The sequence below is a fragment of the Delphinapterus leucas genome, chromosome 5 (genome assembly GCF_059928025.1).
Source record: "Delphinapterus leucas isolate spDelLeu-1000000601 "Yukka" chromosome 5, BTC_Dleu_Yukka2, whole genome shotgun sequence".
NCBI classification, from domain to species: Eukaryota; Metazoa; Chordata; class Mammalia; order Artiodactyla; family Monodontidae; genus Delphinapterus; species Delphinapterus leucas.
Window position 1 is genome coordinate 110,539,595 of NC_143133.1, and position 16,435 is coordinate 110,556,029.

At 38.7% G+C, this 16,435-nt stretch overlaps 1 protein-coding gene across 1 annotated transcript in view; it reads right to left on the reverse strand.

The window, feature by feature from the left end:
* The window catches only part of EDNRA (endothelin receptor type A), a 61,513-nt gene that overhangs the window by 29,385 nt on the left and 15,693 nt on the right, over positions 1-16,435 (reverse strand). The window contains exon 2 of the mRNA XM_022599657.2: positions 218-345. Coding sequence (XP_022455365.1) covers positions 218-345 — 128 coding nt within the window. The remainder of the gene's footprint in view (positions 1-217; positions 346-16,435) is intronic.

The window sequence follows — 16,435 nt, forward strand, 5'->3', positions numbered from 1 at the left end:
CTCTCGGTACAAGTTGCCTGAACCAAAGATGGCTGGTAATCAACAACTGTGGAAAGCAATTCTAAACAGTAGAGCAAGATCGCTAGTATTTTCATTGCTGGGAACTAATGAACAACTGTCTTGAACACCAGTTCTCAAGGCTCCTCGAGTTCTCTTCTTTCTGACAAAACTGCTTTTCTCAACCCAACAACAGAGTAAAGGGAAAGAACCACGTTACCTGTCAACGCTGAGAGCGCAGAGATTGAGGACGGTGATCCCCACCGAGGACTTCTGCAAAAAGGGGAACAACTTGCAGAGAAATACGCCAAAGTCATTGTGATCAAAAGGCCAGCGCCCAGCCAGCAGCTGAAAACAGGAAAGAGCATGGTAAGAAATGGCAGAGCCAGCATGGGGTACACGGACACTTATATTTCTAATTAGGCTTCCAGACTTCTAAATTGTATCGTTCACTATGCTTTTCAGTTAGTGTGGTAGCAATAGAGTATGATCATCATTTTTTTTTCATATTTTAAAGCCTCAGCAATTTTTTAATCCTGAACAATGTGGAGAGTAATAAATATCATAACAAGAGATAAAACTTTGATCTTATAGGAAGTAGTCGTGCCGCCTGATTTTCAAAGAGGAGCAAGATTTGGGGGTTTGGATGACGGCTTAACTGAGAAGCAGGCAGTCATCTCTGATCAAGTCTTACTAAATCATGAGTGAAATGAATCATTTTCAGCTAGTGGCATTGGGAGATTATATTATCTCCTGACAAGCAGCCAAAGCTCTGAATAAGATGTTCTGGAGAATACTGGGAAAGTGAAGTGGTTTAGAATGTACTGGCCTTGCCAGCTGGTTAACAGCTAAAGCCACTTGAAACTCACCTTTTCCTCCATGCTTAACTTGCTGCCCTGCTTCAGCAGGTGTGACACCAGTGGCCTATCTTTATTTAGGCTCAGATTTTCCTCTATCATACAAGAAAATGTGGTTACTGTGACCTGTTTGTAGCATTCGCAGGGACATCTATTCTTCCATGTTGACAATTTGAAATTTTTGCTCCAGGGAGAGGGTGATGACCCCCTAGTGGCTGTGATGAGTAGCAGGAACATAAATCCTCTGTGAATTGCTGATATCTAATTAGAGATATCTAATTAGGTATCAGTACTAGAAGCATGGCCTTAAATAATAGCTCAGCTACCTAAAAGGAGGAAGCCTCTGCTGAATATCTATGATGCCTTTTCAAGAGTAAAAACGGTATTGATGTCCTTTCTTATGTTTGCTTAGTGACTCAGAATTTAAACGTACTCCACTCAATAGGAGATCATACTGTACTAACTTGACAAACTTCTTTTTTTTGCAGAGTACCTATCGCCATAGTAACTCTAAGTTGACCTTCCAATTTCGTTCTACCATTTCTAAGAGAGTAAGGTTTAATTTCATGGTTGGCGTGGTCATTCATATGAGTCCATGGAAAGAGGATAGGAAACTATTACCCGAGAAATACAAAATCAGAACTTATGCATTTTGTGAGTTTAGTAACATAGGGCTATCTATAATTCTATTTTTTATGGCTAAGATCCTGTTTGATTTAATTTCTGATGTTCTCTCTTTTTGGTTTTCAAACATATTTCCCTTCTTCTGAGTAGTTTTCTAAAAGACCTTTTCCTTCAATCCAGCCCTACTGCTGGTCTCTTCTTCCTCTCACTCTAACTGGTCTTGGTTGGTGTCTTCTCAGAATTTCCATAAATACCTTTGTCCAAGGACAAGCAGTAGGCTCTTCACAGAAACACTGCCCTAAACTCTGACAGTTCTCACGAAGCTAAAAAATAATTATACCATTGCTGATTGCTACTTATGAATGCCTGATGCAAGTAAACACATAAAACATTATTTCTGAGATGTAAGTAAACACATAAAACATTATTTCTGAGATGCAAGTAAACACATAAAACATTATTTCTGAGATGAATCACGCCCTAAAAAGAAAACCTGAAAATTACTTTTTACACAGTGGGAGTTTAGTATTTTGTCCCAGAACTGTAATTCTCCACTAAAGACTAGAGAGATGTAATTAAAATGTGCAAGGATTGTTATAGGATAAGTTTTGGAACAGTTGAATTGTTATGGTTGGTTCATTCCCAGAGACAGAGGATCCTGAAATCTACGTGGATGGATTTCCCAATTCACACATCCAACAATGAGGGAAAAGAAAAGGATGTTTCTGGCTTAACAAGGGAGACTCTGAAATCCTGTGCAGGTCTAAGTAACAAGTGCTAAGAAAAATGATCTGGGAGAACCCACAACAGAGCATGTATTGTTTCAGGCCCTTCCAATCTCAACTGAAATTTTTTTTTTCATGCTTGCTTAAACTTTTAATTAGGATTAGGTATAAAGGAAGCACCCAAGAGAAAGATATCATGGAGTTGGTGAGCACCAAATAGATCACAGAATTGTCTTTCTTTGACACAAATAGGTGTTTGGTTATTTTTGTTGTTCTTTTTTTTTTTCTTTGCCAGCATTGATTCTTCTTGGGAATTACTGACAAAGGAGAATGAAAGAAATCATTAGAAAAAAATTTTAGGTACAATCACAGTGTAGACATCCCTGACGTATATCCACTTCATTCTCAAGGGATGTATGGATAGTAACTGTTCGCATGCTGCCAGCAGGAAATTAGGGTCCTACCTGCAGGCAACTTCTCTTTCTGGTTAAAGCTGGCTTCCTCAAAGAGGCCCTGCTTAACTACTCAATCTCAAGTAGGACCTGCTTGTTAACCTCTTTAATGGAACCAATATTGGAGTAATCTTAGATTCAAAGACTCCTTTCAGCCCACTCTGTCTTAGCAAGAAAACATATACAAAAGGAAGACATCAAAGAGACATAGAGTATAGCTCACCTATTTTTCTCTTATTTAGAAGAGGCATTTTGGAGGACTACGGGAAATGTATCCTTTCTGTTATTTACTAGCGTTTAAAATGGAAAATACAATATTTAAAATGGTAAAAGTTAAGCTGTATAAAAACTTGTATAATGAAAAGTTAAGTCTCCCTTCTATTCAAGACCCCTTAATTCCCTGCCCAAAGGCAACCACTGTTAATTATAAATTGTGTTTTCTTCCGGAAAACTCCCTATGTACATAAATCCTGTTTTTTTTTTTTTTAAAGTCAGAACATTGTGGAAATAATACCTTCCAGCAGTCTTTTATGATTTTGTTTCCTAGAGCAGACTTCTGGGAAGCAGTTCTATTGCCTAATTAAAATGTTTTGATTTTTTTAAAAGCACGTTGAGGAAAACCACTTAGACTAGGATAGGAAAAGATAAAGAACTACTTAGCATAAAGAGACCATGGTAAAAGAACTAGTTGATTTCATTATTGTTAACAAGCTAATATCAATTCAATGAAAGAACAACCAAACCATTCTGACAAACTAACAAGTCAGATTGGTTCAGGGGTAAATCTGGCACCTTGGAGCAGTCATAGCTTATTTTTGCCATAAGAGGATCTGTGCTTTTATGTAACCCTCATATTTATAACTGCCTCATATTTATAACAGTACCTCGTATGTAGTAGGTGTTGAACAAATTAATGATTTCAACTCACTAATTCAGGGAAATATTTTCACATTTTGAAATTTGATAGCACCAATTTTCCACAGAAAACACATTCATCTTATAATTTACTTTCTATTTAAAAGTCATTTAAAAGTATCTGAAAGTAGTATTTCCACTCTTTATGTTGAGACAAACAATGCACCGTTCAACTAGTTGTTGGAGGAGGTGGGAGAACATAGTTCTGTTGAAAAGTCCACGGTAAAGAGGGGCTGCCAAACACTTTGCTTGGAGAGCCCTCCCTTTGTGCTGAGACAGTCCAGCTTGATAAGAGCCACAGAGCAGGCACCTGAAGATGACGCCCGTTCTATGGTCCAATCGGGTTCTCAAGTGGACCAGGAACAGCCCAGGGCAACCTAGGCAGCAGAGGCTCATCTGCTGAGCATGGATTTTGCTTTAGGACTTTTCTGAGGGGACTTTTCTGCAGCTGAAACATAATTAAAGTCCTGATCTCCACCTGAAAACGAAAGCACTACTAAATGGCACAAATTAATGGAGAAATTCTGTATTTGTGTGGCTGATTCGGATTGTGGAAAAATCAACATAAAATTGATAGGATGCATTTTTTAACCTGTCGAACCAAATTTACCTAAGGACTTGTACCACATGATCCACCAATAGGCACCCTGTTTTTAGAATGACTAGATCCAAAAGCAGGATGTCTGGCCACTACTATATTTGGTACAAAGCATTTTCTACTTAGTTGTGATCTTTTATCGATGGTATGTACAACGTACCTGCTTATGTCAGCTTTCTGGAACATACCTGACAACCAGAAAGTAAGCAAAAATGTAAGGCGCCAAATGGTTGCTGTGAAATTTATGCCCTGAAGTTCACGTCCTTGACTTATGGGTGAACAGTCTGAGTCTTCCCCGCAGGTTGATTTGTTTTTACTTTACACCCATTTTTATTGTTCTTTTTAAATGGTTCTGTTATTTGTGCATTGCACATCCAAAGCTACTCATTAATACGAACCCTCCTGAGTAACGGTTCTCAGCCTTGGCTGTACATTAGAATCATTGAGGGAGTTTTAAAAATACCAATGCCCAGGCCATGCCCCTAGATGACTGCTCTTCACTGTGGGGTGCTTTGTCTCCCAGGGAACATTTGGCAACATCTGGAGACATTTTTCGTTATTACAAATTGTTGGGAGGCTACTAACATCTGGTAGGTAGAGGCCAGGGATGCTGTTAAATATGTTGCAATGCACAGGCCAGGCCCTCTAATGAACAGTTATCTAGCCCAAAATGTCAGTAGCGCTGAGGTTAAAAACCCTGTCCTAGGGCTTCCCTGGTGGTGCAGTGGTTGAGAGTCCGCCTGCCGATGCAGGGGACACGGGTTCGTGCCCCGGTCCGGGAAGATCCCACATGCCACGGAGCGGCTGGGCCCGTGAACCATGGCCGCTGAGCCTGTGCGTCCAGAGCCTGGGCTCCGCAACGGGAGAAGCCACAACAGTGAGAGGCCCGCGTACCGCAAATAAACCCCCGAAACAACAACAACAAAAATCCTGTCCTAGGCCAATTAAATCAGGATCTCTGGAGTTGGGACACAAGCCCGGAAGTTTTTAAAGCTTCCAGGTGATTCCAATGTACAGCCAAGGTTGAGAATCACTGCTTTAACACACTTGTTTTCAAGCTTCAGCAGGTTCAGCATCATCTGGAGGGCCTATTAAACCACACAGCTGCGCCCGCCCCCGCCCCCGCCCCGAGTTCCTGATTCAGTAGGTCTGAGGTGGGGCCTGAGACTTTGCACTTGTTTTTTTTTTTTTTATTTTGACTGCGTTGGGTCTTCACTGCTACACGCGGCGGCTACTCTTCGTTGCAGTGCGCGGGCTTCTCATCGCGGTGTCTTCTCTTGTTGCGGAGCACTGGCTCTAGGCACGCGGGCTTCAGTAGTTGTGGCTCTTGGGCTCAGTAGTTGTGTCTCGTGGGTTCTAGAGGGCAGGCTCAGTAGTTGTGGCACACGGGCTTAGTGGCTCCGCGGCATGTGGGATCTTCCCGGACCAGGGCTTGAACCCGTGTCCCCTGCATCGGCAGGCGGAGTCTTGACCACTGCGCCACCAGGGAAGCCCGTGGCTTTGCACTTCTAATGAGTTCCCAGGTGATGCTGATGCTGCTAGTCCACCAACCCCTGCTTTGAGAACCTCTGCTCTAGAGATGCCATGATCAGTAAAAAAATGATAGTGACAGCCAGATAGTGCAGGATGAGCAGAAAATAGAATATAATATAGACATAAATAAAAAATCATAATGGCTTGGGGCCACATAGTTTGCATGCCTCTCATGCCAATAGTGCCTAAAGCCATCAGTGTAGAAAGGTACAGCTCAATAGCAGGTGCCCTAACTGGTGTGCATGACTCTCATGTCCCAGGCCTCACCAGCTTGGCATTATGAAATAAGGCTGTTCTTTCCTTAAAATCAACTTAGATTGTCATTTCATAAGACTTAGGTTCAAATACAAGATTTATCTGTTAGCAACAGTGACCTTGGGTAAGCCACTTACCCATTGTTATGTCTCATTCCTGTATTTGTTAAATGGGGTGGCTCTCATACCTGCCACAATGGTATGATGACCAGCTGGGAGGCTCAAATGGGACAATGCTTATGAGAGAATCCACAAGCTGAATGTACACTGCACAGACGTTAGTTATTTTGAACTGCTATAGTTTGTAATTATAAACTGAAATGTACCAATTATTCATGACCATGAAGAAAAGGATAATATAAATGAATTTACCCCCTCTTTTTATCCATTCCAGATGCTAATGCCATTACTTGGATATTATCTTTGTTATTGTCATGGCATCTTAATAATGCGATAAGTAAAACCAGCGGTGCATTTTTCTTTGTGCTAATTTTCTTTCCAGCCCATCCGGTGAGGATGAGGGCTTCTTCTCCTTCCCTTCATCCCACCCCACCCATCTCAGGAAGGAATGAGGGATTTATGAATATAGTCTGTAATAGCTGGAACCCTCAAAGTAAATAAAATGTTCTCTTCCCCCTCAACATGGATTATTGTTGGGTCATTGAAGCTGGACATGATGGACCAGGTACCAGTCTTCAGAAAGTGGGGTTCTGAGGTTTTCTTTCTTTCTGGGGCAGGGGCTGGGATGTAGAAGTTGGTACATAGTCGAATCACCAGTAAAGATGTTCTACATCTCCCAACAGTACAGACTGGGATGGTAATAAAGCCTGTGATGCCCAGGACAGGCCTTCCATGAGAACATGTTTTCTGGCTGTTGCAAATCTCAAATTGGTTACAATAAAATAAATCACTTTGCGTGACTGAGAATGAATTTTGCCTTTCCCTTATGCTTTAATTGCTTCCGGATTGAGGCAGAGTTTTCACAGAAATCAAATCAAATAAATAAAACAAAACCCGTGGCTTCCACCCTACCCATACACTTTTTCCTTTGACAGGTTCCTCCTGCCTCCCAACCAGCCCAAGAATTTGGAAAGCATGACATCCTTAGAGCAGAGCAGACACTCCACAGATGTTCTCGACTCTGGGTGCCCTCCGTGACCTGGGGGGATGGAGAAGCACTCCTTTTAATGAAAGCAAGTGGCTTGGTGTAGTAAAGAGCGTGGGCCCTGAAGCTCGACTTCCTGGGTTGGACTGAATCCCAGCTCTGCTATGTTTCACACCATGTGCCCTTGGCATGTTGGTTAACCTCGCTGCTTCTCAGTTTCCTCCTCTAGAAAATGGAAATGGTGATGGCAGCTACCTCACAGGGTTACTGTGCGTGACAGAAGAGACAATCCATAGAAAGCAGTTAGCAGAAGTAAGTATCTGGAAGTGTGAGCTATTTGCACGGCCTGTGGTTATCAGTCTCTACTTTCTGTCTGTTTTTTCCAGTGAGATTGTGAAGGATGGTCATCCAGGTTACCAGGTACAGGAGGGTGGCAGACCCCACAGGTACAAAGGGCCCCATTCACAAGGAAATGACTACCCAGAAGATGAACAGATGTGACGGTCCCTAAAGAAGCTGCAAGCAACATTCTGTGGGAACTCAGCCAAAGAAGGCTCCGGAACCCGGCTGCCTTGTACCCTACATGACTTACGCAAGTGAACTGTGCCTCAATGAAAACTGGAGATGAAAACTATGCCATATGGTTGACGGGAGTGTGAAATGAATTAATCCAGGCAAAGCCCTTAGAACAGGGCTCGACCCGTCGCAGGCTGTAAATGTTAGTTCTTGTAAGAGATGGGTTTTGAGGAACTGCTCCAGCTACTCTGCACTTAGATTAGAAAACTTGAGGTTGTTGCTACTACCCACTATTCATCTATTTCACCATTGAATATTCAGTGTTTCGGTGTTGGCTGAGGTCTTAACTTTTTAGAATCTGAAATACATAGATGTTAATAACAACCAGGTGAAGGAGAGAAAAAAAAAGAGGAAAAAAGACTTTTAATTTTTTAAAAATTTATTTATTATTTATTTTTGGCTGCGTTGGGTCTTTGTTGCTGCGCACGGGCTTTCTTTAGTTGTGGCGAGCAAGGGCTACTCTTTGTTGTGGTGCGCAAGCTTCTCATTGCAGTGGCTTCTCTTGTTGCGGAGCACGGGCTCTAGGCGAGCGGGCTCAGTAGCTGTGGCTCACTGGCTCTAGAGCACAGGCTCAGTAGTTGTGGCATGTAGGCTCAGTAGTTGTGGCGCACGGGCTTAGTTGCTCCGCGGCATGTGGGATCTTCCCGGACCAGGGCTTGAATCCGTGTTCCCTGCATTGGCAGGCAGATTCTTAACCTCTGCACCACCAGGGAAGTCCCGAAAAAATACTTTCTAAAACCAAGTTCCAAACCCAGGAAGGTTATTTCATTAGAGGAAAGATGGTTCACCCAAGATATGGGCTTATTATCCCCAAGAATCTCAGTCACCTGAAGGCTGGGAATGAAAAGAAATGTCTCTGATAAAGCTGCTGTAAGGATGCCAATCTAGAATCAAGGGATTTATGACTTCTACTTTTTTGGTATGCCTAAAACCAAAGGATCATTGGATGGAGAAGAATTAAATGTTTTTCAAAAAGAAAAGTTAGAAGCACTCAGTATCAAAATTGTATAGGTTAGTGCCAAATGTATGTGTCAGTATTTTAGGATTTAATTCATAATGGAGAGAAGAGTTACACTGGAAAGAATGAAACCGGCTTTTCCTGGATGGAGAAAAGATGGTTAATTATAGAAAATAAGTGCTCTGACCTGGACACACAATAAGACCCAAAACCTATTGAAAAAATGTTACTGTTTATTTTAATCAGCACTCTCTATGGTAGTACATGCTAGTGCTTATTTAAAAGAAACATGCAGGCGAAAACAAAGCAGAACAAAACAAAACAAAAAACAGACTGGTAATGATTTCCACATGTAGATTTAGGTAGTAGCCCCAAAGAACTTATCAGGAAGGTGGTAATAAGTAGAAAAAAGCAAAAGCCAACGGCATATTTGAAAGCATGCTGCCTATTTAATGATGTAATGTGTGAAATCTTAAGAACTGAGGTTAGTTCTTCATTGTAAAGTATGTCATGTGGTCACAATTATCCTGTGTTGATGGAAACGATGACCCAACTAAGATACGGTATGCGGCACGAAGAAAGTGATACCATGTGTGTCTTTTGGGGAAAAAAGAACACTATTGATGCTGAAGCTGATGTGTTACAGTAAATAAGGTTGAGGTGATTCTGAATATTTAATAACAAATTCATTAGGAAATAAGACAATTTGCAATAGCTGAGGTATAAAGTGAATTAGGAAGACATGCTCAAGATGGCTGAGTTACCAGTCATGTAATGATGCTTCACATAAGAATGACATGCATGTAAACAATTCACCCACTAAAGTTTCAGAAGAGGGAAGGATGTAATATACTGCAGAGAAGTTAGAAATTCTGGCTTCCAGCTCTAGCCCTGTCAGAAATCTTTGGGCTTTGCCTTCCTCCTCTGCCATATAATCTCGTTCTGGCCCAACATTTCTTATCTCTAAATTCTCTGCCAGCTTTTAAATTGCATGATTTTTTTTTTCATATCAGAACTCCAGTCTACAGCTGGTTTCTCTGAAACTATTATCAACTCCATTTATCCCTAAACTCGCTTAACCTCAATCCCTCCCTTCATTTTATATGAATAATTTTGTCTTCCCAATTTCTCTTTTATTCTTCCCAACTATGAATATTTTAGTCCTTTTTGCCTTTCTTTTTTCTACCCAATAGGATGAAGGATGTCAGTACCTGTGAAATCCCATAGGTGAAGTCCTGAGACTATTTATTTACCTCGAATGTATGAACAGTATTTTATTCCTCTCCAGGGAGAAGCTAAAATATACAGAAAATTTGCCCAGTGAGCTATAAGCACCATACTGTAAATCCGGACTATAAGTAAAATGCAGGAAAAAACATTAGGTAAGTGGCTATTTTAAGCTTCCAGTCAAGGGTCTGTTATAAATCATAGTGTAACATTAAGAATTAAAAGATTTGAAAATGAGTTTGATCCTACTTTGTCTTATTTCCAGTCATTTGGAAATGAGATAACATTAAATTGTATAAGTCAAGAATAATAGATTTTAACCTAGTTTTACTTCTCAGTCTTGATATTCGACACATACTGTATCTCCATTATAAGTATTTTGTTTATTTTTAGTGCTACCTAGAACAGAAAACATACAAACTTGGGGTCTAATGTAATTAGCTACTAATTAGCTGGGCTTCCTTTCCTAGACACTTGAGTACTGAGAGAGACTTGTACCATTTCCTTGAGATTAGGGCCAATGTTCTATTTCCTTTTCATCTCTCTCAGAACACTTGGTACATTGTTTTACATGCAGCAATTGGCTAAGGAATAGTGACTGCCATGAAAATCAGTGACTTAAGCAAATGTTATTAAGACAAGTTTGGTAAACAACATTTATCTTAAATATGAAAAATTATAGCATTTTAGACTTTGGACAGGTGCTTAGAGACCATCTAGATCAGTGGTTCTCTAAGTGTTGCCTGAGGACCCCTGGAGATCCCTTTTCACGGTTCAGGAGAATCTTTCATAGGACCTGCAAGATCAAGATAACGCTGAGATGACTGCCTTTTCTACTGGTTGACATTTGCACTATTGGTGCAAACTGTTCTGAGAGTCATTGCATTCTTCGCCATCACACACTAGCTGTGGAAACAAGTTGATGCTGCAAGTGTAATGGTGAGGACTTCAGCAAGGTCATAGGCTACCACAGCAATATACAAACATTGGTTGCATTTGTATATACTAGAAATGAAAAATACAAAAATGAAATTGAGACAATTCCATTCAAAATAGCATCAAAAAAAGAATAAAATACTTAGGAATAAATTTAACTAAAGAAGTATAAGACATGTTTGCTGAAAGCTACCAAATACTGGAGAAATCAAAGACCTAAATAAATGTTTTTGCATTGGAAGGATGAGCATTGTTAAGATGGCAATTTTCTCTAAATTCATCCGAAGAGTCAATACAATTCCTAGGTAAATTCAAGGAAATTAGCAAGTTGATCTTAAAATTTATATAGAAATGTAAAGGACCCAGAATAGACAAAAATTTTTTGAAAAAAAAATCCAACAAAGTGGGACTTATAATACCTGTTTAAAAACTTACTATAAACTAAAGTAATCAAGGCAGGATGGTATTGACATAACAATAGACACATAAGTCATTGGACTAGAAAAGAAAAGAGAAATAAACCCTTACATTTATCATCAATTAAGTTTTAACAAAGGTGCCAAGGCAGTTCTTTGAGGAGACGATAGTCTTTTCAATAAATGGTGTTGGGACAATTGGATATGTATATGCAAAAAAGTGAACTTAGAAGCTTACCTCATATACTACACAAAAATTAATTGTGATCATAGATCTAAATGTAATGGCTAAAATTATAAAACTGTTAAGAAAACATAAGAGATCTTTTTGTTATTTTGGCTTAGGCAAAGATTTCATAGATATGACACAGAAACATGTCCATAAAAGAAAAAAATTTGATAAGTTGGATTTCATCAAAATTTTAAAATTTTGCTCTTCAAAAGACACCATTTAGAAAATGAAAAGAAAAGCTACAGAGTGGGAAAAAATATTTGCAAATCATATATCTGATGAAGGATTTCTGTCCAGAATATATAAAGAACTCCTACAATTAAAAATATAAAGAGAAATAATTAAAAAGAGTAAAAGATTTAAATAGACATTTCATCAAAGTAGAAATACAAATAGCTAAGTACATGAAAATGAAAAATGCTCAGTATCATTCATCATTAAGGGAAAAGTACATTAAAGCCACAATGAGCTACCACTACACATCATTAGAATAGCTATAATAAAAAAGACTGACAATAATAAGCTGGTGAGGATGTGGAGAAATTGGAAGCCTCATATAATGCTGGTGGGAATGTAAACTGGTACAACCATTTTTTTGACATTGATATGATCCAGTGATATTATTCAGATTTCTCCCGTGTTACTCATTGATTTGTTTGTATTCATGCAATTTTATCACATGTGTAGGTTTGTGTATCGACCTCCAGGTAAGACATGGAATAGGTCCATCACCACAAGGACCCCTTATAATGACCTCTTACAACCACACTCCCTTCCCCTCTCCCTTGAACTCCCTAGCCCCTGGCAACCATTAATCTGTCCTCCATCTCAATAACTCTGTCAGTTCAAGGATGTTATATAAATGGAATTATAGTATGTAATCTGTTGAGATAGGCTTTATTTTTTTCCACTCACCATGATTCCCTTGAGATTCATCCAAGTTGTTGTGTGTATCAATAGCTTGTTCCTTTTTATCACTGAGTAGTACTCTATGGAATGGATGTACCATAGTTTATTTAACCACTCACCCACTGAAGAACATCTGGGTTGCTTCCAGGTTCAGGCTATTACAAATAAAGCTACTATGAACATGCCTGAACAGGTTTTTGCATGAACATAATTTTCATTTCTTTGGCATAAATGCCCAAGATTGCAATTGCTGGGTCTTATGGTAATTGCATGTTTAGTTTTATAATAAACTTGCAAGGTCTTTTCTAGAGTGCTTCTACAATTTCTCAGTCTCACCAGTGATGTATGAATGATCCAGTTTCTTCTCATCCTTGCCAGTATTAAGTGTTGTCACTATTTTTAAATTTTATCCATTCTGATAGGTGTGTAGTGATATCTCACCGAGGTTTCAGTTCTGCATTTCGCTAGTGGCTAATAATGATGACATCTTTTCATGTGTTTATCGACCAGCTTTATATCCTCTTCAGAAAATTTTCTGTTCATGTTTTTTTGCCCATTTTCTGCCTGGATTGTTTGGGTTTTTGCTGTTGAATTTTGAGAGTTTTTAATATGTTCTAGAAACTACTCCTTTGGTTAGACATGTTGATTGCAAATATTTTCTCCCAATCTGAAGCCACCGTAATGAGAAGCCCGCGCAGCGCAACGAAGAGTAGCCCCCGCTCGCCGCAACTAGAGAAAGCCCGAGCACAGCAACAAAGACCCAAGGCAGCCAAAAATAAATAAATAATAAACTTAAAAAAAAAAAAAAAGTAAAAACAGGGCCAGGGCAGCGGGTGAGATGCCGCAGGGGTGGATAAACTTTTTCTGTAAATGGCCAGATAGTAAATATTTTGGGCTTTGCAGACCATCTGGTATCTGTCGAAACCATTTTTGTAAGCAATGGGTATGGCTGTGTTCCAATAGAACTTCATTTATAAAAATAGGCTTTGGGCCAGATTTGGCTCATGGCTGTAGTTTGCCCACCCCTGGGTCAGAGAATCAGACAGGATCAAGCCAAAGTGGTGAGTACTCAGTGCTTGCAAATTAGGCCCTGGAATATTACCTTAATGTGCAAACTTCCCCCTGGATTTACTTTCCCTTTACGGTGACCCAGGAGCTGGAGGCATTTTAAGGTCACTCCATGAAACCAATAAAAATATTACTGTGAAGGTAACTATTTCCTCAGAACAAAAAGCAGGAAAAATTTCAACAAATCCTCTAAGTTTAAAGGCACAATCATAAGACTGCAAAGCCCAGTGTTCACAAAGTTCACTTCTTGACAGTATGTATTCAGGGTCTTGTAAGACCGCCATTGAATTCCATTTAAAATCTACTCAGTGGTTTTGATACATAAAATTTCTTTTATGTGATGTTGAAATGCAAATTTTGGTGTTGATGTTAGGAAGGATTTTCTTTTAGATCTGTCTTCATATGCTACAATTTGGTAAATTTCTATAACAACCCTCCCTTACCATTTTGTCTTAGAATAATGTGGTAACCAGATTACAACTAAACCTCCAAGTTTTACCTAGCAACTGGCATCCCAAAATATGTCATTTAACAAAAATAACCTCAGAGAGATTGTCTGGAAAATTTCATCAATCCAACTTAAACTCTCAGAACATTTACTGTCTGAAATCAGTGCTTTTTAATCTGTGTTTCATGGGGTGTTTTAAAGTTTTAAAATAAATGGCCATTTACTGCAGCAGTAATGGAAAATGCTGAAACCTAATTTTATTTCTGTGTCTCTTGAGATTAATTTGATTAATTTTGGTTTAGCTGTATATATTACTTTAGGAGAAGGAGAGATGACAGTTTTTCTGTTTTTAAAGAAAATGTTAATAGGTGTTTTACATTCGAAATGTTATTTTTTTCAGTAAAATTGTGTTCAATGGTCTCAAAAATTTCAACAGAACACTGGACTATAACATTCGCCTGGCATTCAGGCTAACTTGATGGAATATATGTATCCTCACACAGAATGCAAGCCACTCAGAGGCACAGCTGTCCTAGATTTCTTTGTGTTTTCTATAGACACTTAGTAAATGTGTGAGTTGATTTGGGGATTATCCAATATGAAGGCAGATAATAGATTTGCTTGAAAGGCCAAGAAGAATTATAATGAACAAAGTTCAGACATATGCCACGCAAGCCTTTAGAGCTTTTAGAAAAGAATTCCGTCTAGGAAATTCTGCCTAGTTCCCAGTACTGTACCATGCCCTGGTGGTTCTCCAAAATTACTGATCAAAATATAAAAGGATTATGATCAAGATTTATATTAAAAGCATTTATTTAGTATATAGGTATATATGTTGATATTTAAGTGTTATATATATTTATATATACATGTTAAGTTTTATATATCTGTATATATTTATTTTTTCAGCAATCTATATGCACACAAAAAGATGCATGTGAGAAGGTCCATAGATGCACTCTTCATATGAGCTCAAAATTGGAAACTATTTAAATGCCTACCTAAGTAGAATGAATAAACACATTGTGGCATATTCAGACAGTGAAGTGCTATACAATAATGAGAATGCATAAGCTACAACTAAACTCAACAGCATGGGTTACTCTCACAAACATAGTGCTGATCAAAGGAAGCCAGACAGAAAAGATCATACGTCATATGGTTCCATTTACATAAAACACAAAAGTAGGCAAACAAATTCATGCTGTTAGAAGTCAGGAAAGTGGCTGCCTTGGGAGTTTGGATAATTAGTGACCGAGGGACTTCTGGGTGCAGGTAATGTTCTGATTCCTGATCCTGGATACACAGATGTGTTCATTTGGTGAAAATTCATAGAGCTGACACTTAACGTACATTTTTTTTTTGCATGTATATTACACCTCAATAAAATGTCGAAAATGTTTACAAAGTATTATGGCTCTTAAATGATGTAACACTACCCTAAATTTTCATAAATTTACCTTCTATAAGAACATCAAATTTGTGGAAACAAAGGAAATAGGCAGAGAAACACAGCATTTGTGACATACATGACATCATTTTGAAAGAGAAACGCTGGAGTATTCTAAACATTTTTGTTTTGTGAAACTAAGCTAAAAGTTCACAGTGGCCAGATTTTTAAAAATACACAGACATTCTACAGAATTGCTTTATCTGACATAAAACTCATGTGGGATGGGGCATAGTATGCTATTCAATATTTGGCAAAGAGATGTGTGCCCATTACCTTTTATATTTTGAAAGGAATGATTTTGGATATTTTGAACATGTTCAGTATAGTTTGCTTTTAAAATTAGGGATATTAGGGACTTCCCTGGTGGTCCAGTGGTTAAGACTCCACACTTCCAATGCAGGGGGCACGGGTTCGACCCCTGGTTGGGGAACTAAGATCCCACATGCCGTGTGGCATGGCCAAAAAAAAAAAAAATTAGGGATGTTAATAAAGTTCCTTATTCAAATAGCTTCAGATTTAATGAAACCATTTCATTAAACTTCATTGTAAATTTTTTTTAATTGAGGATTTCTAGCTTATTTTATTTTATTGAAGTATAGTTAATTTACAATATTACATTGGTTTAAGTTGTACAGCATAGTGATTCAGTATTTTTATAGATTATACTCCATTAAAAGTTATTACAAAATAATGGCTATAATTCCCTGTGCTATACAATATATCCTTGTTGCTTATCTATTTTATACATAGTAGTTTGTATCTCTTAATCCAATGCCCCTATCTCCCCCCAAACCACTGGTGACCACTAGTTTGTTTTCTATATCTGTAAGCCTGTTTCTGTTTTGTTATATACATTCATTTGTTTTATATTTTAGATTCCACACATAAGTGATATCATACAGTATTTGCCTTTCTCTGTCTGACTTACTTCACAAAGCATAATATTCTCTAGGTCCATCCATGTTGACACAAATGGCAGAATTTCATTCTTTGTTTATTGCTGAGTAATAATCCATTGTATATATATACAACATCTTTTTTTTTTTAATTTTTATTTATTTATTTATTTTTGGCTGCATTGGGTCTCCACTGCCGCGCGCGGGCCCTCCCCAGCCGCGGTGAGGGCCACCCTTGGTTGTGGCACGTGGGACC